At 39.2% G+C, this 26649-nt stretch overlaps 1 protein-coding gene across 2 annotated transcripts; it reads right to left on the reverse strand.

The window, feature by feature from the left end:
• On the reverse strand, positions 1–26543 carry LOC306873846 (tetraspanin-5-like). Of its 2 annotated transcripts, none has more exons than XR_013784530.1 (9): positions 26169–26543; positions 25448–25498; positions 23006–23152; positions 21029–21199; positions 4911–5036; positions 4605–4652; positions 4191–4307; positions 1128–2636; positions 1–470 (listed from the first exon to the last, which is right to left on the reverse strand). XR_013784530.1 is itself a non-coding variant. In XM_079423348.1 (9 exons), the coding sequence occupies exons 1-9, from the start codon at positions 26247–26249 to the stop codon at positions 458–460; spliced, it is 816 nt and encodes a 271-aa protein (XP_079279474.1). In that variant the 5' UTR covers positions 26250–26532; the 3' UTR covers positions 1–457. The 2 variants fall into 2 exon arrangements, 1 of the variants encoding a protein (XP_079279474.1); XM_079423348.1 differs by having other exon boundaries at positions 1128–1189; positions 26169–26532.
• Between the last annotated feature and the right edge of the window lie 106 nt (positions 26544–26649).

Raw genomic sequence — 26649 nt, forward strand, 5'->3', positions numbered from 1 at the left:
AGTTGTGTTGATTACTTGTGGATTATTATGATGTTTTTTTTTTTTTCAGCTGTTTGGACTCTTATTCTGACGGCACCCATTCACTGCAGAGGATCCATTGGTGAGCAGGTGATTTCTCCAAATCTGTTCTGATGAAGAATCAAACTAATCTACATCTTGGATTGCCTGACGGTGAGTATATTTTCAGCAAATTTTCAGATATGGGTGAACTATTCCTTTAAGTGTTTCCTAAAGACGACAATTGGTCTGTTGTGTGTTAATACTGTTGAATTTTGTACTTTAAGGATTAAAAGCAAATCAAAGCAAAACATGAAGATGTCGCTGTACATTGAAATATAAAGGCGGTATGTGAATGGAATCCCTCAATGGTTGCTAGGATACTGTGATGACAATGTGCCAACCCTGTTGCTGACTGACAGAGAAATGGAGGATCTGTCTGCAGAACGACTCGAGTGCTTCAGGTGAACAAACTGGAGGATGAAAAACAGAGATGTTAGTAAGATGTGACATTCTCTACCTGCCCATTACCATCAAACTCACAGCTTAAGAAAATAATGTTTCATCCAGTGTGCTTGCTATGAGTTTGGACTGAAACTGTATTAAACCAAACAGATGTTTGCCACCAGTGTAAATGAATAAAAAAAGATGGTTTTAAAGGGATAGTTCACCCGAAAATGAAAATTCTGTCGTCATTTACTCACCCTCAGGTAGTTCCAAACCTGTATGAATGTCTTTGTTCTGCTGAACACGAAGGGAGATATTTTGGAGAAAGTTTGTAACCAGGCTGTTTTGGGGCACCATTGACTTCCATAGTAAATCAATGGTGCCCCAGAACTGCTCTGTTTCCCCACATACTTCAGAATATCTTCCTTTGTGTTCAGCAGAACAAAGACATTCATACAGGTTTGGAACTACCTGAGGGTGAGTAAATGATGACAGAATTTTCATTTTTGGGTAAACTATCCCTTTAATAAAAGGCTGAATATACTATGACCCACTTTTTACACGCAAAATTAGTCATAATGTGTATCTGCATTAATCAGTTTCACTGTTAGTCTTGTGTTGAGACACTAATCAAAATGCAGATCTCATGACTGTGTAATTCTTTTATCAGGGATGTTCCTTACCAGCTCTCCCTGACCGCCTCAATGTCACTCAGAAGATTCTGTGCCAGACAGATCCCAAATATCTAGAAGCAGGGAAAAGCTTTTTATATCAGGCAAAACAAAACAACACTGAATTAATCATCACTGTGTTTTACATCTGGCTTCCTGCACATTATTTAATTCTAAACTATTATATGCCCTAAAGACGACACAGCTGTCTATAAATCAATAAAATAACCACACTTGGCAGATTGTGTTTCGGTTGTAAATTTGAAGGACAGCTGCTGAAATGAAAGAGCACTCACAAGACACTGGAGATCAATTAAAACAATGCATTAAAAATAGAATACTTGTATACAGGTGCATCTCAAAAAATTGGAATATTGTGACAGTTAATGTTTTTTATTGTAACATTTCAAAAAGTGAAACTTTCATATATTCTAGATTCGTTACATGTAAAGTAAAACATTTAAAAAAAAAAAGTTTTAATTTTAATGATTAGAGCTTACAGCCCATGAAAGTCAAACGATTTGAATATTTACATTTGAGCTTCATTAAACGACCATCTCTACAGTATAAATTCACTTGTTCTTTGAAACCACAATAATGGGGAAGACTGCTGACTTGGCAATGATCCAGAAGACAATCATTGAAACCCTCCACAAAGAGGGTAAGTCACAGAAGGTCATTACATTTAATATGCTTTGATACAGCACTCTGCGAACAGCCACCCCTTTCAGTAAAGTTGACTGGAAGGAAAAAATTGGGTAGGAAAAGTTGCACAAGCAACAGGGATGACCGCAAGCTTGAGAATACTGTCAAGCAAAGCCGATTCAAACACTTGGGAGAGCTTCACAAGGAGTGGACTGAAGCTGGAGTCAGTGTCTGGAGTCAGACGTCTTCAGGAAAAGGGCTACCAAGCCACTTCTGAAACAGAAACATCGTCAGAAGCATCTTACCTGGGCTAAGGAGAAAAATAACTGGACTGTTGCTCAGGTGGTGCAAAGTCCTCTTTTCAGATGAAAGTAAATTTTGCATTTCATTTGGAAATCAAGGTCTGGAGTCTGGAGGAAGACTGGACAGGCACAGAATCCAAGCTGCTTGAAGTCCAGTGTGAAGTTTCTGAAGTCAGTGATGATTTGGGGTGCTGTGACATCTGCTGGTGTTGGTCCATTGCGTTTTATCAAGTCCAAAGTCAATGCACCCGTCTACCAAGTGATTTGAGCACTTTATGCTTCCATCTGCTGACAAGCTTTATGGAGATGCTGATCCTTTTCCAGCAGGATTTTAGCACCTGCCCACAGTACCAAAACCACTTCCAAGTGGTTTGCTGACCATGATATCACTGTGCTTGATTGGCCAGCCAACATGCCTGACCTGAACCCCATATGGAATCTATGGTATATTTTCAAGAGAAAGATGAGAAACAGTTGATCCAACAATCCAGACGAGCAGAAGGCTCTATAGTGCCTCAGCAGTGCCACATGCTGATCGCTTCCATGCCACACCTCACTGATGCTGGAGTTTGTGCTAAAGGACAAAGTATTGAGTGCATAAATAAACATACTTTAAAGAACTTGAACTTTTCTGTTTGGCAAATGCTTTTTTTGATTGATCTTAGGAAATATTCTTTTTTGAGATACTGGATTTTTGACTTTCATGAGCTGTAAGCTCTAATCATCAAAATTAAAACAAACAAAAAAACTTTTGTAATGTTTTACTTTACATGTAATGAATCTAGAATATATGGAAGTTTAACTTTTTGAAATAAGTTACAATAAAAAAAATTAACTTTTTCACGATATTCTTATTTTTTGAGATGCACCTGTAAATCAATATTCAAGGGTTTTAATGTATCAGAGGGCCCTGTTTATTAAATTATCAGGGAGCGTAAGCTGTCAAAGCTCCTACACACTACCGTTCAAAAGTTTGGGGAGAATTAGTAACACAATCACAGAGGCTGCATTCATTTGATCAAAAATGCAGTAAAAACAATAATATTGTGAAATACTGTTATAATTAAAAATAACTATATATTTTTTTTTTTTGCTCAAGAAACTTTTATTACCAATGTTGAAAATAGTTGTGTTGCTTAATATTTGTGTAAAAATAGATACATGACCTTTTTTTCCCAGTATGCTTTGATTAATAGAAAATTCAAAAGATCAGCATTTGAATTCTTTTGTAACAGTAAAAATGTCTTTACTTGGGTTGTGCCGATAGACCAAAATATCGTGTATAAACGATAGTCAGAGATATCGCCTGTGGTTGACGCTTTTGACAATAATCAAGATTATTATTTTTATTAGGTTATTATTATCGAATTAATATTAGGGCTTATTTGTGCCAACATAATTCTTTTTACAGTTTTTACAGTGTTGCGCGTTATAACCACAATTCTGTTGAGCTTATGAATGAATGGCCAATCAGAAGCGTTCAGATGAGTCGTCGCTGAAACACTGGAGTTTTGTAGTTCAGTGAGCACTTGCTGACTGAATTCTGCTCTCTCTCAAATTCTCTCATAAACAACAAAGTGCAGATGTATGTGTGAAGTAAGTTTAAGAGATGGCTTCACTGATTATAACGGAAGTGTTTTTTTAAGTGCATAAACTCGCGATAGACTGAAGTCAATGATGATGTTCTTGGATGAAGTAAATGTTCTTTGCTCGTTTTCTGTAGCTGCTGTTTGAATAACAGGAAATTTAAGCATTATAATTAGTAACTAAAAACTCACTGACCCAAAACTTTTGAATGGTGGCCTTAAACTTCTCTGTAAGTATATTAAAATTATATAAATAATATAAACATGAATTATTGTTAGGTTTCAGAGCGTATTAATAAACAAAATAAATAATAATTAAAATGTAGGATAAATGTAAAATGACAAAATGTCTTGATACTCTTAGAAGACACTGCTTTACAGTCAAGGACACTACATTTTGTAAATTATCTAGCATCAGTTAAAAAACAAACAAAAAAAAACAAACAAAAAAAAAAAAAACATTCCTTCACTTATAAATGACTGCTGTTTATAGTGGGACATACAGTGCATGTGTATTTCAAAAAAAGTTGTTGTTTATTCACCTGCAGAAGTGCAATTCCTATGAAGATTCCGGCAACTACGGTTAAATTCTCCTGTAACCATTTCTCAAACTGTGGTACACATCCTTTTGTGTGTATAAACATCTTCTGTTCGTTGTCCTTCACACATAAAAACACACATTAGCCAAAGATGCAAAATCTTAACAATTCTACTAACAAAACATTAGAGTAAGCTATCGTATGGCTTCAGAGAACTTGGAATATAGAATATGTTCATAATACTTCTGGAGATTTTGTGTCATTTTGGACATTGACAGCCCCAGTCCTCACTCACTTCATTTATATGGAAACGAGTGGCTAGGATCTTTAAATCCAATTTTGTTCCACAGAAAAAGAAAATTTGTGAATAAAGGATGACTTTTTGGGTGAATATTCTTTTGGCAAATGCATACTTACATCTTTCGCTCGAATGTCATATCCACACTGTGTGTTTATCACATCCTCCTTTGAGAAGAAAAACAGCAAGAAAGCCAGGATTTAGTCCTCTGGATAACTTAACATTCCACATTAAATCATAGGCTTTAAGCATTATATTAAATAGAGAACTGTTGTGTCGTATGTGGGTGCGCTCGTCTGCCGGATCTACATCAGTTCCTGTTTATGTTCCCACGTCTTCTGGAAGGAGACAATGACACACTCTAGGCGGTAAGTGTCTGTGTGTGCTGCATGCGTGTTAAGAGTGTATATGCTGGGTTTACTCACAGCAGGGTCCTTGGTGCAGCAGGAAAAGGGAACCCCACATTTCTCTCTGCTCAGATTAGTGTCCGTACAATTAAAGTAAATGTTCAGATTCCAGTCTTCAGGCCCAAAAGCTCCACAACACTCCCACTGCAGAAACATACATGTGTTGAATATCCATGTGCGAACCAACCAATAGCTAAAAGCCATTACAGATTTGAACATATTGCTGCTAGCTCACAAAATTGCAAAATCAATTGCATCTTTACATTTTCTTATTTAATATAGTAGTAATAGAACTAAATATGAATAACTTATTGAATGGCTAATGCATGTGTGTGCGCACATCCTATATACAGTATCTCACAAAAGTGAGTACACCATTTTAGTATATCTTCTCAAGAGACAATCCTATAGAAATGAAACTTGGATATATTTTAGATTAGTCAATGTGCAACTTGTATAGCAGTAAAGATTTACTGCCCTCTGAAAATTACTCAACATACAGCCATTATTGTCAAAAAAGCTGGCAACAAAAGTGAGTACACCCTAAGTGATAACAGCTATACGTCGTTTAACCATGCAAAGCCACATGACCTTTTCATCATGTTCATGGTTTTGTCTGCTTGACAGGACTATAAAAATTTGTGTATCTTATAGTAGAGCAGTTAAAATTTGGTGCTTTGAGTACAATTTTCTCATACTTACCATTGGATGTTCAACATAGCACCTCATGTCACAGAACTCTCTGAGGATTTGAGAATTAGAATTGTTGCTCCCCACAAAGATGGCCGAGGCTATAAGAAGATCAGTAACAACCTGAAACTGAGTTACAGTACAGTGGCCACTGTCATACTGAGGTTTTCCAAGACGGGTTTCAGTCGGAGCAGGCCTCGCAAGGGTGGATCAAAGAAGTTGAGTCCTCGTGCTGTGCGTCAGGTGCAGAAGCTGGCTTCAAGAAACAGACGTATGAGTGCTGCCAGCATTGCTTTAGAGGTTGCAGAAGCGGAAGATTAGCTTGTCAGTGCTCAGACCATACGCCACACACTGCAACAAGTCGGTTTGCATGGCCATCATCCCAGAAGGAAGCCTTTTCTGAAGCTGGCTCACAAGAAAGCCCACAAACAGTTAGCTGAAGACAACCTGTCCAAGAGCATGAATTACTGGAACTATGTCCTGTGGTCTGATGAGTCTCAGATAAACTTGTTTGGCTCAGATGGCATCCAGCATGTGTGGCGACACCCTGGTGAGGAGTACCAAGAAAACTGTGTCTTGCCTACAGTCAAGCATGGTGGTGGTAGCAACAACATGTTCCGGGGCTGCACGAGTGCTGCTGGTACTGGGGAGCTGCGGTTTCATTGAGGGAAACATGGATTCCAACATGTACAGTGACATTGTGAAGCAGAACATGATGCCCTCCCTTCAGAAACTGTTTTCCAACATAATCACCACCCCAAACACACCACCAAGATGACAACTGCCTTGCTGCTGAAGGTGAAGGTGATGGAGTGGCCAAGTATGTCTCCAGACCTGAACCCTATTGAGCACATGTGGGGTATCCTCAAGCAGAAGGTGGAGAAGCACCATGGGTCTAACATCCAACAGCTCCGTGATGTCATTGTGGAGGATTGGAAGAGGATCTCAGCAACAGCCTGTGCAGCTCTGATGAACTCCATGCCTAGGAGGATTAAGGCAGTGCTAGATCACAATGGTGCCCTTACAAAATATTGACACTTTGGACACAGTTTTGACATGTTCACTTAGGGTGTACTCATTTTTGTTGCCAGTTATTTGGACAATAATGGCTGTATGTTGAATTATTTTTAGAGGACACAATGGTTAAATTGACGTTCTGCCTTGTGTGTCCTTTTCATGTTACTAAACCCCTTCCTGAACGAGTATTCTATAAGTGGGGTTCGTAACATAAACCTCCCCGCCAGCCACATTGACTACTCTAAAATATATCCAAGTTTCATTTGTGCAGTATTGTCCCTTGAGAAGATATACTAAGATTGTTGCGGAAATGTGAGGGGTGTACTCACTTTTGTGAGATACTGTATATATAAAGAGTTAATTTGCAAAAACCGTTAACTACTAACTGAAACTAACTAAAAACTGTTAACAGTTAACAATTCATAGAAATCATGTTTTGTTCTTGACTCCTTGTGCATTCCAATTAATCTCAAATCAAACTGCAGTTGGGTTATTTTGACTAGGTAACCCCCCCCCCCCCCCCCAAAAAAAAACCCCAGCTAACGAATAAAAAACTATGATAAAAAAAATGACTTTGAAATTTTTCAAAAACGGAGTTATCCATTTTTGCAAATAAACTCCTCATATTCATATATATAAGTGCTGGGCAACGATTAATTTTTAAATCGCGATTAATCGCATTATGCACAAAATTCAATAATGCATTCAAAAGTAGTGTAGTGCGCACTTTTCATTTAAAAGTACTGCTATCTGAACAAAATTGCAATAACATTTGGTTTGCAAACACTAAAAAGATAAGGTGCTTTTTTTTTACAGCAGTATTCCTTTTACAAAGTACATTTACATTTAGTAATTTTAGCAGACGCTTTTATCCAACGCGACTTACAAATGAGGACATTGGAAGTAATCAAGATCAACAAACGAACAATGATATGCAAGTGCTATAATAAGTCTCAATTAGCTTAATGCAGTATACGTAGCAAGATTTTTTGTTGTTTATTTTAGAAGATGCCTTTTTTGCTTTTGTTAATTGTACAATAATAAAAAGAAAACAAATAGATAGAATACAATTAGTATTTATTTATTTTTAAGAGTAGAATTACAAAAGAGAGTGCTAGAGTTAGAGGGTCAAATAAAGATGGAAGAGATGTGTTTTTAGCCAATTCTTGAAGATGGCTAAGGACTCAGCTGCTCGGATTGAGTTGTGCAGGTCATTCCACCAGGAGGGAACATTTAATTTAAAAGTCTGTGAAAGTGATTTTGTGCCTCTTTGGGATGGCACAATAAAGCAACGTTCACTTGCAGAACGCAAGCTTCTAGAGGGCACATAAGTCTGAAGTAATGAATTTAGGTAAAGGGGTGCAGAGCCAGAGGTGGATTAATGCCTTGAATTTTATGCGAGCAGCTATTGGTAGCCAGTGCAAATTGATAAACAGAGGTGTGAAATGGATTCTTTTCGACTCATTAAAAATTAATCTTGCTGCCGCGTTCTGAATTAATTGTAAAGGTTTGATAGAATTGGCTGGAAGACCTGCCAAGAGAGCATTGCAATAGTCCAGCCTGGACAGAATAAGAGCTTGAACAAGGAGTTGTGAAGCATGTTCCGAAAGAAAGGGCCTGATCTTCTTGATATTAAATAAAGCAAACCTGCAGGACCGGGCAGTTTTGGCAATGTGAGCACAAGCCGCACCGAAGTGCAGAAGTACTTATAAGTGCAGCATGATTGCGTGTACATTTCTGAGCGGCAAAAGTGATAGATCTGTAAAGCAATATATTGTGAGAGACTCAAAATAATAAACCACAAAGTTAAAGGGGTCATATGATGCTTTTTTTAAAGATCATTATTTTGTGTATTTGGTGTAAGAGAATATGTTGACATGCTTGAAAGGGGTCATATGATGCGATTTCAAGTTATCCTTTCTCTTTGGAGTGTTACAAGCTGTTTGTGCATAGATAAGATCCCTGAAGTTGCCAAGACTAAAGTCTCAAAACCAAAGAGATATTCTTTATCAATGTTAAGACTCCTAAAACAGCTCATTCAAACACGCCCCACATGTCTACGTCACGATGTGGAAATATTTGCTTAATGCACAGAACAGCACAACCCAGATGTCATCACAACGCATTTTATGGACGACAGTTTCGTGAACCTAGGAGAGGAGGTAGTTCTGACTTTGCTATGACAATCTGGCGTTTCTGAATCAGCGACTGTATGTTTTGTTATTAGTTTAAGTATTTGCTATTGACTGTTTAAATGCGGAGTTTTGCGTGTCGTGTGTGTGTGTGAGAGAGAGGGAGACACGGCCACACAACCGCGGCTTGTGTGCAAACACATACGAGCATCATCACTGTGTCTGTCACGTGACTCGGTTCCCCCCTCTCGGGCTTGAACTGATGGCAAAACTAAAGACATTATTAACTGTCTTTACTTTTAGAGGAAGTGGCACAGCTGGCTGAATGGTGTGGCACTAACAATCTGTCCCTCAATGTGTGGAAGACAAAGGAGGTTGTGATGGACTTCAGGAGAAACTCCGTTGACCACCCCCCACTGACCATCGACAGCTCGACTGTGGAGAGTCAGCAGCACTAAATTCCTGGGGGTGCACATCACAGAGGATCTCACCTGGACCACCAACACAATGTCACTCTCCAAAAAGGCACAACAGCGCCTACACTTTCTCCGCCGGCTGAAAAGAGCAAGTCTCCCTCCACCCATCCTCACCACATTCTACAGGGGCACCATTGAGAGTGTGCAGACCAGCTGCATCACTGTCTGGTACGGGAACTGCAGTGCTGCTGACCGCAAGACACTCCAGCAGACAGTGAACACAGCTGCAAAGATCATCGGTGCCCCTCTCCCCTCCATCCTGGACATTTTCCTTACACGATGCTCCAGCAAAACCAACATCGTGAAGGACTCCACCCATCCCTCCCACAGTCTCTTCCAGCTCCTACCATCAGGAAGACGGTACCGGAGCATCAGAGCCCGCTCCGCCAGACTGCTCAACAGCTTTTCCCCCCAGGCTGTGAGAGCCCTGAACTCAAGCCACCCCGCCCCCCTCTGAAACCCCATGCAAACCCCTACCACCTGACCACTCCCCACCCCAAACACCCCCCAACCTTACCACACCAAAGAAAAAACACTGTATGAAACTTAAATTTTTTAGTTTGTATAAGGTAAATATTTATATATAGTATACTTAGTTAAAATCTGTCAGTAGGTTAGTTGTGTATAGGTTTATAGTGTTTTTTACTTCATTGTTGTATGTCTGTATTTATGTAGCACCGTGGTCCTGTGAGGCACGACATTTCGTTCCACTGTATGTCCCTACATGTAGCAGAACGACAATAAAGCTCAACTTGAACTTGAACTTATTTTGAAAGCTGAAGCTCGCCATTATTAAAGCATGTCAACATATTCTGTTACACCAAATACTGATCTTTACAAAACCATCATATGACCCCTTTAAATGTTCAAAAAACAAATCATTTTTCAAATACTGTACATTATTGTAGGTCCTCTATGCCCCGCCTCTCTCAAACGCTTTGTTTTCTACAAAGTCATTCCTTCCAGCAATTGCAGTCTGCTCTGATTAGCCAGCTGGCACAGTGCATTGTGATTGGCCGAACACCACAAGCTCTTGTCGGAAATGTAATGCCCCTTTCCATAATCGCGAGATTCAGCTTTCAAAATTAAAGTAAAGACACTTAATAATGTCCTTAGTTTTACCAACAGTTCAAGCCCGAGAGGGGAACAGTCACGTGACAGACACAGTGATGACGCTCGTATGTGTTTGCACACAAGCCGCGATTAAGATAGCTGACGTGCTGTGATGTGACCCACTCTCTCTCACACACACAGCGGCACGCACACAATGTGCAAAACTCTGCATTTGAACAGTCAATAGCAAATACTTAAACTAATAACAAAACTTACAGTCGCTGATTCAGAAGCACCAGATTGTCAGATAGCAAAGTCAGAATTACCTCCTCTCCTAGGTTCACGAAAGGGTTGTCCATAAAATGCGTTGAGATGACATCTGGGTTGTGCTGTTCTGTTGTAAGTAATCTTAATACCCCTTTTCCACCAAGGCAGTTCCAGTGCTGGTTCGGAGCCAGAGCCTAGTTTCAAACCGGTTTTGTTTTTCGACACCCAAAGCACCAGCTCCGAACCAGGAAAAGTGGTTCGTAAATAGCACCAAAACATTGCTGGGCTAGAAGGAAGAACCGCTTGCATCAAGGGCTGGGGGCTGGGTTACCATGACCAACAAGACGAACAGAAACTTGGACCGCCATATTTGAAATAGCAGCTAAACGCTAACACGTTTGAGTCGCCGTGTTTGGATGCCGATGTAGGTTCACAAAGCCATGAACATCAATAACAACGCAACGTCTGCCATTGTTGATAGTTTGTTTAGGCTTGTCCGGGATAGATCGGCGCTGCGCAGACAGTTCGGTGCGAGGCATATCGGGATGCTGCGGGAGCGACTGGAAAGCAGACGAATCTTTATGCTTTTGGATCGCTCTCGCGGTGCTTTAGTGTGTTGTGTGCCGATCGATCGATCTGTGTGGTGCTGATGCACCTCGAACAAGCCTGTTGTGCCGCGCTAGTGAACCGAAACATGAAACGTATTCAGTGACGTAAGCCCTGGCTCTGTATTGGCTCTCTAGCCTGTGGAAAAGCAACCGGTTCTTAAAGGGTTCGCCAGTCGAACCAACCAAGAACCGGCTATAGCACTTCATGAGAATAGGAGTGAGTGCTATTGGATGGTAGTCATTGAAGCAGGATGGAGATGACTTCTTCGGGACTGGAATGATGGTGGTAGCTTTGAAGCATGTGGGGACAACGGCCTGATTTAACGAGATGTTGAAGATGTCTGTGAAGACATCAGTGAGTTCCACTGCAGTGTCTCTCAGTACACGCCCAGGAATGTTGTCAGGACCCGGAGCTTTGCTAGCATTGATCCTGCTGAGGGATCTCCTCACACTGTCCGGGGACAGCGTCATCACCTGGTCGCCGGGAGGAGGTGGAGTCTTCTGTGCAGCTGTGCTGTTTTGTGCCTCAAAGCGAACAAAGAAGGCATTCAGCTCATTCAGCAGGGGGATGGTGCTGTCAGAGGTCTGTGGTGGGGGCTTGTAGTCCGTGATGGTCTGTATCCCCTGCCACAGGCTCCGAGTGTCTCTGCTGTCGCAGAAACGATGAGCTATCCTCCTGGAGTACCGTCTCTTGGCCTCTCTGATGCCGCGGGAAAGGTTGGCCCTAGCTGTCTTCAGGCCTTCCTCATCTCCAGCTCTAAAGGCAGCGTTCTGAGCCTTCAGAAGTCTGAAGACCTCCCCTGTCATCCACGGCTTCTGGTTGGCCCTGACAGTGATGGTCTTTGTGACTGTTACATCATCAATGCACTTGGTGATGTAGGCAGTGACAGTCTCGGAGTACTCTTGGAGGTCTGTAGTGTTGTTGTGTGTGGCAGCCTGTTTAAACATATTCCAGTCAGTGGTGTCAAAACAGTCTTGAAGTGCCTCTGACGACCCTTCCGGCCACACTTGTATCTGTTTGTGTATTGGTTTGATGGCTTTAACGAGCGGTCTGTATGCAAGCATTAGCATGACAGTGATGTGGTCTGAGGCTCCGAGGTGGGGGAGGGGGAGGGCCTTGTAAGCTCCTCTCTGGGTGGTGAAAACAAAGTCCAGAGTATTTTTTCCCCTTGTTGGAAAGTCTGTGTGTTGATGTATTTTTGGGAACACACTCTTTAAATCTGCGTGGTTGAAATCCCCAGCCAAGATGAGAAAAGCATCTGGGTGGGCTGTCTGCTGCTCACTGGTGTGCTGGCACAGATCATTTAGTGCCTCACTCCTGTTGTTGTTGGAGTTGGGAGGGATGTATACAGCAATGAGCAGTATAGCTGTATATTCCCTTGGTAGATAGAACGGCCGGCACTTAATAATCATAAACTCCACCAAGGGTGAGCAGTGTTTGCAGACCACAACAGCGTCGTGGCACCATGCATCATTGATGTAAACACAAAGCCCGCTGCCGCGGATCTTACCTCCCTCGACGAGAGCTCTGTCAGCTCGATAGCATGTTAGGTGGTCGAGCTGTATGGCGCAGTTCGGTACGCTGTTGTGCAGCCATGCTTCCACAAACACAAAAACACAACAGTCTCTAACAGTCCTCGGAGTCGAGCGAAGTAGTCGGATGTAGTCCAGTTTATTGTCAAAAGAGCGTACGTTCGCCAGTACGATGGTGGGGATAGCTGGCTTGTGTGGGTTGGCCGCTAGCCTAGCTCGGATACCTCCGCGCTTACCCCTCTTCTGCTTCCTCTCACGCCGCTTGTAGCACGTCCACTGTGGGCGAGATGCAGTAGTGGGGGTCGGTGATGGAGTAGGCTTTCGGAGCAGACCGAGGTCCCGCAGCTCTTCGGCGTGCGCTGAGTTTAACTCTAAAAATGTGATTCTGCCGACATCGAGCAGAAACTCACGACTTTATGCGCGCTTAAAGACAGGAAGACGTGACGAAGATGTACAAAGACATTGAGACTTACAAGACAAAAAACTCGAAAACACCGTTCTGTCGGGAGAGAGAGAGAAGCCGCTGCGTCTGTGCGCGCCACCATGAGTCTCACGTTAAATACGTTTAGTTCCTGAATGAATGTTTAAATAATTTGGTTCAGTCACAATGACTCACTAATTAACAGTGACTTGCTGCCACCTACCGGCGGTTTTAATTTCACATTTAAAGTCTCTTCTAATTTTTTAAATAATAAATAATCAATATTCAATGTTTTATGTTTAAAATAACTAAATATTATTTATGCATTTGTAACTGCAGGTTAAATGCATTCATGTCCCTCTGAGCTGAATTAAATAGTGTAAATAGGCCTACATCTAAATGCTTCTTCAGATGCAGCTTTGGTTTCCTCTGCATTGCAAAGATGAATTTTGATACTGATATAATTTGTTTGGTAACAGCCCAAATGTCTTATTATTCTAATTGACTGAGTAAATGTAATTTAACTCAAAAGATAATGCATACTTTTAGAAAAAAAAAAAAAAAAAAAAAAAGGCTTTATAAAAGTAAAAATGTAAAAATCATTTTAAACTTATTGGTACAGATTCATTTCTATCACTGCTGTGAACTGACCACCACACAGAATATGAATATCAAAAACAAGTTTTACACAAACACACGTGCGTAAAGAGAAATTTATGAGGGTTTATTCTCCAAATAACTCTAATTTCATGTTGCAGAAAAATGTGTTGAGAAATTGTGTATGGACTCTTGTTCCAAGTTGCCTTCCTGTCCACTGATTTATGCCTCACAAAAGTCACAAAGCCTTCCAAGAAGACAGTAAAGGCTTATGTCATGCTTGAGGTTTAGTTAGGCTGAAACTTGAAAGTTAAGTTGCAAATGCAATATTTAGGTATTATTAATATTATTTTGATTACTATTATTTGGATTTATGCCTTAGTTTTAGTTTGTACTGTTAACCTTTTTTAAAGTAATGTGAAATTGAATATGTATTTTTTATTTTATTTTATATATACACACACATACATATACACACACACACAGTACCCTCCAAAAGTATTGGAACAGTAAAGACAAAATAGCTCTGTTGGCTGTGGAGTCAAGACATTTACAAATATGATTAAAAGATGAATATGAGACAAAACTACAGAATGTCACAGTTTATTATTGGGTGTTTCAACACGTAGATGTTTTACCAGCCAAGTAGTTCAGCACTTTTAGAGTTTCATCCCTTTATCTGATGTGAGCATAAGTATTGGAACAGTTGCCTCACAGGTCTAAGTGATCAGTTGTGTCCTGTTGCATTAATTGTTCAGATATTAAAAGCAGAGAATGTGTCGTATCAGTTATATCCATTACTTCTGCATTCTGAATCTTGCATTCGATGATGACACACAAACCAGGATGAAGATGAGGGAGCTGACTTTGAGAGAAAAGCAAGCAATTTGGATGCTAAAATAAAAGAGGAAGTCAGTTAGAGCTCTAGCAAAAACAAAGGGCATGGAGAAATCAAGAGTTTGGAAACCACCAGCAACCAACAACGACCTGATCAGCTGAGAAAACAACAGTAGTTGATGACAGAGAAATCATAAAAGCTGTGAAAATGAATCCTAAAAGACGTGTCTGTAAAATCACCTACAACTTCCAGAAAGCTGGGGTGATGCTCTCACAATCTACTGTCCTCAGGAGACTTTAACACAGAATTACAGATGCTACACAGCAAGATGCAAACCTCTGACCAGCACCAACAATAGAAAGGCAAAATTACAGTTTGCAAAAAAACACAAAGGTGAGCCAGAAGAGTTTTGGAACTGTGTTTATGGACCGATGAGACAAAGATTAACCTTTATCAAAGTGATGGGAAAGCAAAAATATGGAGAAAAAAAAAGAGAACTGCAAATGATCCCAAGCATAGAGCCTCATCTGTAAAGCATGGTGGAGGTGGTGTCGTGGCATGAGCATGCATGGCTGCCTCTGGAACAGGCCCTCTCAACTTTACTGATGACTTAATGTATGATGTCTAGTGGTGCAACGGATCATCATTGATCCGTGATCCGTTCGGATCAATATCTTCGGTTCGGCACACACGTGATTCGCGGATTGATTTATGAAAAAAAAAAAAAAAGTGCGCATGTTCAGTCCACACACAAGCGTGGTCATGACGAGTGGAGAAACGGAGGAGCTTGAACGCCCCGCGTCATTTAAATCCCCTGTATGGGAGCATTTTGGCTTCCCTGTCAAATATAATGATGAAGGAAAGAGGTTAGTGGATAAAACCGTGACAGTGTGTAGGCACTGTGGCACAAGAAAGCCATATGACAGTGGAAACACATCAAGCATGGCCACGCATTTGAAGCGACATCACCCCGGTGTTTCACTGACAGGAGTGAAAATGAAGGCTGCTCAACAACCGCTTATCACGGCGGCATTTAAGCAGCCCCTTGTTGCACAATCAGACCGGGCTAAAGCCTTCACAAACGCTATCGGTGTGTTTATAGGTGCAGACATGAGGCCATATTCGGTTGTGCAAAACGAGGGCTTTAAACACATGCTGAAAGTGCTTGAGCCACGTTACGACATCCCGTCGCACACCCACTTCAGCGAAAAGATTGTGCCAGATCTTTATGAGCAGGAGAAGAAAAAAAGTTGTGGATGAACTATCCCGAGCATCCTCTGTTGCGCTCACGACAGACGGGTGGATGTCCAGGGGAACGGAGAGCTATGTGACGATAACCGCTCACTTCATCACAGCAGACTGGGAGATGAGAAGTCCCGTGCTGCAGACACGCCCCCTCTACGAGAGTCACACAGGCACTCATCTTGCGCAGGATGAATTTGGCTTCACAGAAGGGAATCTCAGTCAATAGGATGGAGCGCCTCCTTGGGAGGTGGTTTCCTACTTCCACCGAAGCACAACAGCTGCTCATGTGCTTAAGACAAAGCAAGAAATGCTAAAGCTGCCTACTCATAAGCTCATACATGATGTCCCAACAAGGTGGAACTCCACTTATGATATGTTGGAGCGTTATCTGGAGCAGCAGGCAGCTATATACTCTGCATTGACCGACAAGACCCTGAAGAAAAATGTCAAAGACATCATCACCCTGTCTGATGATGATGTGAGAGTGGCAGAGGAGGTCCTCCAGGTGCTTAAACCCCTCAAAACTGTTACATCTCTGCTCAGCACTGAAACTTCACCATCTGTGTCAATGATCCTGCCGCTGAAAACAAGGATTCTACAATCCATGGCTCCAAGTGTGGAAGACAGCACCATCACTCGAGGTGTCAAGACTGCCATTAGAGAGGACCTGAAGCCCAGATACACTTCACCCCCTACTCTACAGGACTACCTTCACAGATCTACTGCCCTGGATCCGAGGTTCAAGTCCCTGTCTTACATGGACCCTGCCCTACGCCAGAGGACATACAGTGACCTCACCACTGAGATTGTGAGCAGTCTGGGCACTGAAGACTGTGATGAGGTAAAGAAAAAGAATATTATTTAAAAATGATACATTTAAATTTAAATACATTTTTTATTTTCAGTAATAATGGCTTTTATTAAATGTTATTGCCACATTTTCATGTCTATGAAACATGAAAATAAATAATAGGTTTAATTAATCAACTAATTTTTCTCTGCAGGGTCAAGCTGCAGAGCCAACAGGAGCAAACTTGGACACATCTCCTCCACAAAAGAAGTCGGCGATGGCAGAGCTTTTTGGAGAGACCTTTGCCAGCAAAGACATGGACAGCAAGACATCATCAAAGAGGAGGTGGCATCCTACCTGGCAGCAAGTGGCATTACAGTGGATGGTGATCCACTGACATGGTGGAAAAGCAATGAGTGTAAATACCCTCATATTGCCAAGATGGCAAGATGCTATCTCGCTGTGCCAGGCTCTTCAGTTCCTTCCAAGAGAGTGTTCTCAACAGCAGGTGACATAGTGACTGCAAAGAGGTCCACACTCTCCCCAGACAATGTAGACATCCTTGTCTTTTTGAAAAAGAATTTGAAATTATAAGCTCAGGTATGCTTTGCTTTCTTTCTTTTATTCTTCTTTGATGATGTGGACATAGGCTTTATTTCACTATCCATGTTTCAAGGAAGATGATGTGCCTTCTTAGGCCGTGTTCACACTTGGCGTCTTTTTCGAAGCTGCCGGCGTCTGTTTTACATTATAATCCTATGGAGTAAACCGTGTTTTCAAAAAAGTCCTGAGCGCTTTTTAAAACGGCACCGCCGGCGTCTTTTTCTGCAGCTCAGAGCGTTTTTTCGAGTTGAAAAAAATTCTACTTTTCTGAAAAAAAACGCCTTACGTCAAGCGCCTTTTTGACAGCTGACCAATGACAAGCGAGTAGCGAGATCTGTCATTTCCATAACAACAAGAAGAAAAATGGAGAAGGTGCCGGTAGATAGACTGATTGTACTAGTTCCTTCCCCGTATAATGTCGTGTCCCCACAAACGTCGTTGTGAATCGAAAATTTATTTCCCGTTAACTTCAAAAGCCAACGCAAGAGCCAACTTTTTACTCTTTCTTGACATTTCTGCAGTACACAGGCTAGGCTACTGTTACAGCTGTTGCTATGGCAACAAAAGACGCTCTCGGCTGCTATTTGTAACAGACGCTGCCAGCTTTGTTTTTCATTAAAAAAATGCTCTTGTCAACTTTTTCTATTCAAAAAAGATGCCAAGTGTGAACACGGCCTTATGTTGCACTTTAAGTTGTTTTGTATTAATGGTCATTGGTCCATGTTTAAAGGAAGGAGATATGCCTTCTTATGTTGCACTTTAAGTTGTTTTGTATTAATGGTCATTGGTCCATGTTTAAAGGAAGGAGATATGCCTTTTTGTGTTGCACTCTAAGTTGTTTTTCATTAATTATGTTAAAAAGAAGATATTATGCCTTGTGCACTTTAAGTTGATTTTATATATTTTAATTTAAAAGTGTTAATAAACAAAAAAAACTTTATTTGTCTTGTCTTTTTTTTTTGCTGATCCGAAAAATGATCCAATCCGTGACTCTGATCCGAGAAACGATCCGAACCGTGAGTTTTCTGATCAGTTGCACCCCTAATGATGACAGTAGCAGAATGAATTTGGAAGGGTACAAAACCATCTTGCCTACCAATATTCAAGAAAATGCCACCAGATTCATTGGAAAGTGCTTCATATTGCATCAGGACAATGACCCAAAACACCCTGCCAGTTCAGTCAAGTAATTTATAAGGACAAAGAAATGGAAAGTCTTAAATTGCCCAAGTCAAACTCCAGATTTAAATCTGATTGAACATGAATTTCGCCAGCTGGAGAGGAGAGTAAAGGCAGAAACTCCCTAAAACATGCAACAATTGGAATTGGCTGCATTAAAGGCTGAGAAAAGCATTTCAAAGGATGAAAAGACCAAGAGTCTGGTGATGTCTATGGGTCACAGACTCACTGCTGTGATTGTGTGCAAGGGATCTGCAACTAAATAATAGCTTTTAATCTTTTATATCTGCCTTATGTTCAACTGTCCCAATACTTATGCTCACATCAATGAGTGGGATGAACTTTGAAAAACTTTGAAAGTTTTTGAATAACTGGTGACTAAACTAATTACTGACCATTTTAATAATGGTCCTTTTCAATTATATCCGATGCAGTTTGGCTTTAGGATAAATCACTCAACAGAAACGGCTACTTGTTATTTTATTGAAAAGGTAAAGGCATTAATAGATAAAGGTGGAGTGGTAGGGGCTGTATTTCTTGATTTACAGAAGGCGTTTGATACGGTATATCATAATATTCTTTTGCAAAAATGACTCAATTTCAGTTTTTCGACAAAATCTGAAAATTTAATTGAATCTTATCTCTCTTCCCGTTCTCAGGTAGTAAAACTTGATAATTACAAATCTAATTCACTATTCCTTTCAACTGGCGTTCCACAAGGGTCCATATTGGGGCCAATTCTCTTCAGCATGCATATTAATGATTTACCTATGGTGTGTCAACAATGTAATATCATAATGTATGCTGACGATACAGTCATTCTCACGCATGGTAAAAATGCAGAAGAGATTGCAAATAAGTTGACAGATGTTCTGGCAAAAATCATATCCTGGCTCAATCGGTGTCATCTGAAATTAAACGTGTCAAAAACAGCTTGTATGTTCTTTTCTAAAGGACATAGTGTTGATATAAAACTGGATATTTTCAATTCGGGAGAGAGATTATCAGAATATAAATATTTAGGGGTTCATTTGGACTCATGCTTTGGTTTTAAAACGCATACAAAAAAGTTATGTAAAAAAGGTCAAATTTTATTTAGTTACTTTTTGATTTATTAGAAACTCTTTATCAAAGGAGGCTGCAAAGGTATATTTTCATTCTATGATTCTCTCTCACATTACTTGACAAGTTGGTCTAATACACATGCTATAGTCCTAAAACCATTGGAATTATTGTACAAACAAGCACTTAATTTTAGATAAAAATCTATTTAGTTTTCACCATTGCCATATTTTAAATACGTATAACCTGCTTAGCTGGGAAAATCTCTCTAAATTTAAAAATGATTGTTTAGTGTATAAGATTATGCATGGTTTGGCTCCTCCTCCTCTGGCTGATTTTATTAAATTTAAATCTATTGAAAACAGAGTAACTAGAGGTGCAGCTAAAGCCGATTGCATAATTCCATATAGAAAAAACGCATTTGGTCAAGCTGTTTTTTCATTCAGAGCATCACATCTGTGGAATTCAATACCACAATTAATTAGAGAACGCACATCCTTTAAATCATTTAAGCATCATTTTAAGAAATGGCTTCATAATAATCAACAATGTGAACATTAATGTTGTTAATATATTTTAATGCTGCTTTTTATTTTATTAATTTTTGGTTGAATTTTGTTGTTATTGTCTTTTCTATCTTGTTTCTTTTTTCCTCTAGTTTTCTGGCCTTATAACATCTGGCAAAGGGACTACCAATGAAAACTAGCCTTTGGGCTAATTTGGGTACATTTACATTCATGAATGTTGATTAATGTACACTGTCCCTTTTTGTGAAATAAATAAATAAACTCTAAAAGTGAAAACTCTTTTTATTTGGTAAAACATAGGTGTTGAAACGGCTAATAATAAAATGTGATATTCTGTAGTTTTGTCTCATATTCATATTTTAATTATATTTGCAAATGTCTTGACTCCACAGTCAACAGAGTAATTTTGTCTTTACTGTTCCAATAATGGAGGGCACTAATATACAGTATATATATATATATATATATATATATATATATATATATATAATTTTTTTTAAATTAATATTTGTATTTGCATTTTTAATGTCAATTAAAGGAATTAAATGGGTTTAGTTTTCACGGCTATTAATGTAAGCAATTTCAACAATAAAAATGTTAATAACACAAAAATAATCGATAGCTACAGCCCTAATACATAAATATACACAGCAGACATGCATATATTACATAAACAAAAAATTATTTTGGATGTGATTAATCAAGATTAATTGTTTGACAGCATTAATCTGTGTGTATGTATGTATGTATGTATGTATATATATATGTATATGTATATGTGTGTGTATGTGTATGTGTATGTGTATATATATATATATATATATATATATACACACACATACATATATATATATATATATACATACATACACACACACACAATATATATATTATATTTATTATTACAAATATTATTTTTATTATTATTATTATTACACAAGCAGAATAAACAGAAACATTTCAGAAGTGCATACTTATTGATTTAGACTTATGTTTGAACATTAAATTGCGATTACCACAAAAAAGTAACTTTACATTTAAAAAAAAAAAAACACTTTTCTTGGTTTGTTTTTATGCGTGTGTCAAGTGTGTTCTTACATAATCTTGTGTGAAGTCGATGAGATTCTGTAGGTCAATGTCATCTCTGTATGCTCTAATATTGTTGTTGATGAAGAACTTGAGCTGGTCTTTAATCCAGTCCTTAAAGACAAACGCCAAGACTCCCGCGGTCAACTCCAGGAAAAATATGATTCCCAGAAAAACAGAAAACTGTGGAAGAGGACAGCAGAGTTCTGGTTACACAACTCATGATGGATAATATCAGCTTTAAGGGTCTCCAATAAATCAAGAATGTGTTAAATTCCTACAGCAGATTAAACCAAGTGATTTTTTTCTGGTTTATGATTCTGGACCCTGCCAACATCCCTCGGAACACTTACAGAGAAATTCACATTTTTTAGAGATGACGCAGTTCTCCTCATTTCCCATCTCAAAACAGTCACATATTTTCACAACATTCATCTCCAACTGCACACACAAATTTTTTTTTTATAAAAGTAAAGTGAGCAATGATTTGTCACTGTGACCGCAATGAATACTTCCAGACTGACATCACAGTTCATCTGGTGTTTACAGATGTTTTAAGAAAGCCTCCGTTACCCTAGAGAGGAAACGGGCCTCTTGTAATAGTTTCTCAAAACCATTCTTGACATTCTCACAAAGCTCTTACAGCATCCTCTCTCATATATATATGAAAGGAGTAAGACAGACCACCAGAACCTGCGTGAGAGGAAGTTCACACACTTTCAAACCACATTCAATCCCACCTACCTACGTAGTTACTCATATCCAGCCATTCAAAAATGTGATTACCCACCTGCACTCTCTATTCACATTTGCCTGCACACGGCTGAGAGAAGTATTCTGTTTACAGTATTTGCAAAGCAGCATTGTATTAGTATTTCTCAAACATTCAGGTTAGGGATCAAGTATTAAACTTTTGCAATGAATTCAACTCCACTTCACATACAATACAGACTCCATTCAAATTTTAAATTCTGATAATGTTGAATTGTCATTTTTTGGAATATTGCCTTTTATAATCTGACAAGCAGTCTATACAGCATAGTAATATTTGCAAACTTAACTGCAATTATACTTCTTTCTTGTATTTATTTGCATACTTTATTTAACAAATCCACGAAGAACCTTTAACATCCGTGGAATCTTTCCATTGCCCAAGGTTTTTTATAGAGAAAAAAAAAAGATTCTTTAGATTATTAAAATGGTTCTTAGAATTCTTTATATTATTAAAATGATGAAAATGGTTCTTTTAAGAATTGTTCTTGTAAGAATCTTCCCACAGAACCTTTTTGGGTTTCTATGTCAACACTGTGAAAATCCTCGTCTGGAACCTTTACTTTTAATGTGTACATTGCAAAACAGGACACAGAAATGGCGTTGTGTAAAACACTTCTCATGCAGATAACATGTGTGCCATGACAACAAGTTCAAGGCAATTATGCCAAACCAAAGACTGAAACCTTAAATGTACCTAAAACTTTAACACTATTCTTTTACTGATTTACGCTGAAAAAAGAAAAATTAGCAATATGACTTTTCCATAGGCAGTTTTCCAAGGGGGTAAATACTGAAGATTTTTATGAAAAAAAAATCTTGAGCTTGTGTTAACCACACACCTTATTTCAGGCTTTTAACCAAAAACAGATTCAAAATACCATTGACTTCAGAACGTTAGAATCAGAAATGCAAAATGCTACCAAATTTCCAGGTTTTGACCAACAAAAATGTCCTCCCTGCAGCACTACGTGTCTTTCTTAAAGTTCCAAAAACAGTTTTTTTCTATCGTACCCAAATGTATCATTTTGTGATGTACAAATTACTGAAATATGTGTGTTAAATCAGTTGGAGCGAGTCCATGAACCAGACTATGGACACTCATGCTTTACTTAATACTCAGAACATAACATGTTTATGGTGGATGGCAGGTGTGCTAAATAAATATTGCTCAAACTCTCTGCTTAAACTCATTGGTAAAAAGACAACATAACATACAAACTTAAGTAGAAAGGAGTTTTCCCTCAGAGCACCAATGCATCCTGCGAAGCCAAGCACGAACATCACTCCACCCACCACGAGAAACAGCCACACTGGGTCAAACCCGCCCAGATCTGTGATGGAGGATATGTTGGAGAGAACCCCCTGATGGAAATACAAATGGGAACAAAACTGAGAATAAATATAGCTGTAAGCAGCAATTAAGGGGCCAAGCACAACGAGGTAAATTGAAGAGCTAAAGAGCCGTCTTTAAAGGATTACTCCACCCCAAAATGAAAATTGTCATTAATCACTTATCCCCATGTCGTTCCAAACCCGTAAAAACTTTGTTCGTCTTCGGAACACAATTTAAGATATTTTGGATGAAAACCGGGAGGCTTGTGACTGTCCCATTGACTGCCAAACAATTAACACTGTCAAGACCCAGAAAAGTATAAAAACATTGTCAGAATAGTCCATCTGCCATCAGTGGTTCAACCATAACATTATGAAGCTACGAGAATTCTTTTTGTAAACAAAGAAAACAAAAATAACGACTTTATTCAACAATCCATCTCCTCCGCGTCTCCGTAGCTGGATTTTGGAGAGTATCCACTGGACGCAAACTGCGTGCGCTGTTCTGTTTCAGCCGCACCTCACGGATATACGCTGTTTTCGTTCAAATCAAAGCGTAAATAAACGTAGAAAACATATCCGTGCAGTGCGGCTGTTGGTATGAATTGTTGAATAAAGTCGTTATTTTTGTTTTCTTTGCGTACAAAAAGTATTCTTGTAGCTTTGTAAAATTACGGTTGAACCACTGATGGCAGATGGACTATTGTGACGATGCCTTTCATACTTTTCTGGGCCTTGACAGTGTTATTTACTTGGCAGTCAATGGGACAGTCACAGACCTCCCAGTTTTCATCCAAAATATCTTAAATTGTGTTCCGAAGACGAACAAAGCTCTTACGGGTTTGGAACGACATGACGGTAAGTGATTATAATGCCAAAATTTTCATTTTGGGGTGGCGTAACCCTTTAATTACTCCAACCCTGCTTCTGGAGAGCTACATTCCTGCAGACTTTAAGTTCCTACACTGTCTGTAATGAAGTAGCCCTGAACACCTTGATTAGCTGGTTCAGGTGTGTTTGATTTTTAAAAAATATCTTTTAACTAGTAGGTGGCACTGTGCCGAAATTACTTATGTGCCCTCAGGTCTTGCTTGTTATAACACATAAGTTTGGTCAGTATTCACTTAAGCACTGCAGAGATATAGCCTTAAGTCCATTTTTGCACAAACTTGTTAGCACGCTTTACAAAAATCGTTTGAAAATTGGACAAACCGTCGATGAGTTCGAAAAAGTTGCAAAAAATCTTAACCCATAGAAATTTACATTTTGGTTTGATACATTCAACAAGGAATCAGAAGAAAAAAAGAATTTTGCTTTTAGACCTTACGATTCACAAGTTATTAGCAGAAACATGAGTGCATTTTGCCTGTTGGTGGCATTCGAACGTTTGAGTTAAGTTGAATTTGACTCCAAATTTGCTGTGGTTAATGATGAGACTGTCCTCCGTCTGTGTGCCAAATTTAATATCTTTCCCACAAGCAGTTCTATAAGATTCATAAAATTAATAACAATACGCTACAGCAGTGGTTCCAAAACCTGGTCCTGGAAGCACCCCAAAACTGCACATTTTGCATGTCCCCATTTCTCTGACGCACCAATTTCAGGTCTTTGAGTCTCTATTAATGAGCTGATGACCTGAATCAGGCATGTTTGATTAAGGAGACATGCAAAACATGCAGTGCTGGGGTGCCTCCAGGACCAGGGTTGGGAACCACTGTGCTAAAGCGTTTGTAAAATACAGCATTTTACTACAAAATTCGAAATAGTCCATGCTCAAAATGTCTGACATAGGAAAACTGGGTATTGTTTGATAAGGTATGCCGCTCTGAATCTAACTTATGATTTTTGGTCAAACATTTAAGAAATTATGAACAAAAAATGTGTGTGTGTGTGTGTATATTATATATATTTTTATTAATTTTTTTTTTACCAGTAGGTGGTCAAAATGCCAAAACTACTCATGTGCCCTCAGGTCATTGAGATCAGAATTGAGATAGACCCTGCGTCCCAATGTGCATACTATTCACCCTATCTGCCCTAAATAGTATTGAAAATTACTAATATCACATATAAATTAGGATGGATAGTATGCACATTGGGACAAAAATTTCACAACTTTCCCGCAAGTGGTTCTATGGGCTGCCCTAGACTTCCAGAGCGGAAGAAGAAAAAGAAGCAGAAGAATAATAAGAAAACTAACAGATACAATAGATGCCTAAGCACCTTTGATGCTTGGCCCCTAATAACTTGATTTCAGTTTTATTAGACCAAGGTCTCACTTAAATAGATTCATATATTAAGTGTTTGTAGAAGGTCTTCACTCACCTTCTCACTCCAGGCCCACAGAGCCACGGACAGGAACGCCACCCCCAGCAGCTAAAAAGTGTATAAGCATAATAAATTATAAATTATGTATATTAGCATAAACACTATAAATGACCTTTGAATTTTGTTTGTGGTTAAGTACACATTTTTATCATGACAAAAACCACCTGACACATGGGTTGTGTCTCAAAAGCTAGTTGGTTGCCTGCATTGACAGCATGTTTGCAACAGTTTACAGCATTTTCGGCAAGCAGAAGCATGTTAGGAACGTTCAAACCTCATTTTTTATGTGCATTTGGAACGTTTTAACAGCATTTGTTAGCAGCATAAAGAGTGTTTGGAACGCCTGGACATTGTTTCTAGTAACAGAAAGAGCATCCGGAATGTTGGAATGTTCAAACTGTCATTTCTGGGCATAAGCTCCCTTTGGAATATTCGCATATTGTTTTTGTATCATGGCATTTAAAAGATACAACGGAGGATGCCTCCGTCCATTCAACACAAATTAGAGTTTCATAAGTGAATTTAGAACGTTCGACAGCATTTGGCCATCATAAACGTTCGACAATGCTGTCTAGGTAGGCATCTTACTAGGTTTTGAGGCACAGCCAATGTGTCAGACACACAGAGGGGTGTTTTAAGGCAAACCCCAGGCGACAAAATGCAAGACTGTAACGTTACAGTCACAGCTCACACACAATGTCAAAAATGCATAACTCACCCAAAATATAATATTAAATCCAAATATGAAGTATTTGATGCAACAGCCCACTTCGTGCACGTTGAAATGATTTCCTGACATACTTGCGTTTGATGAAACAGAGAAATTCCTCCTGGTGATTATTAATGATGGAGGAAAAAAATCGCCCACCGACTAGAAAACTGGCTTCGTCCTTTTACACCATATTTATGACATTTCTACAGATTGGCAGGCAATGCCACTCAGGGCTTTGCCCAGTTCGGCGAAATCAGTAATTTGTTTATTCGAAAAACACAAAATAATTATTGATAAAAATAATTACAAAAAATTAACTGGACGAGCGCTGCTCTGCAAATAAAGATTGAGAGTCACTTCCGGCTAAGTGAACTATGTCATAAAATCTTTCAAAATAGAGGTCCATAATTACAGCGACGGCTATATTGGCAAAAAAAAAAAGAACAACAAAAAAGCATCGGCGTGTGAGTTTGATAATGATATCACT

Source organism: Barbus barbus (genome assembly GCF_936440315.1).
Source record: "Barbus barbus genome assembly, chromosome: 8".
Lineage (NCBI taxonomy): Eukaryota > Metazoa > Chordata > Actinopteri > Cypriniformes > Cyprinidae > Barbus > Barbus barbus.

Excerpts from the sequence above, each read along its gene's own strand:
- LOC306873846 (XM_079423348.1), bottom strand. The coding sequence starts at position 26,249 with ATGTCAGGAAATCATTTCAACGTGCACGAAGTGGGCTGTTGCATCAAA. Across the intron at positions 25,499-26,168 it reads GATTTAATATTATATTTTGG|CTGCTGGGGGTGGCGTTCCT; the intron begins GTGAGTTATGCA and ends TACACTTTTTAG. Across the intron at positions 23,153-25,447 it reads TGTGGGCCTGGAGTGAGAAG|GGGGTTCTCTCCAACATATC; the intron begins GTGAGTGAAGAC and ends TATTTCCATCAG.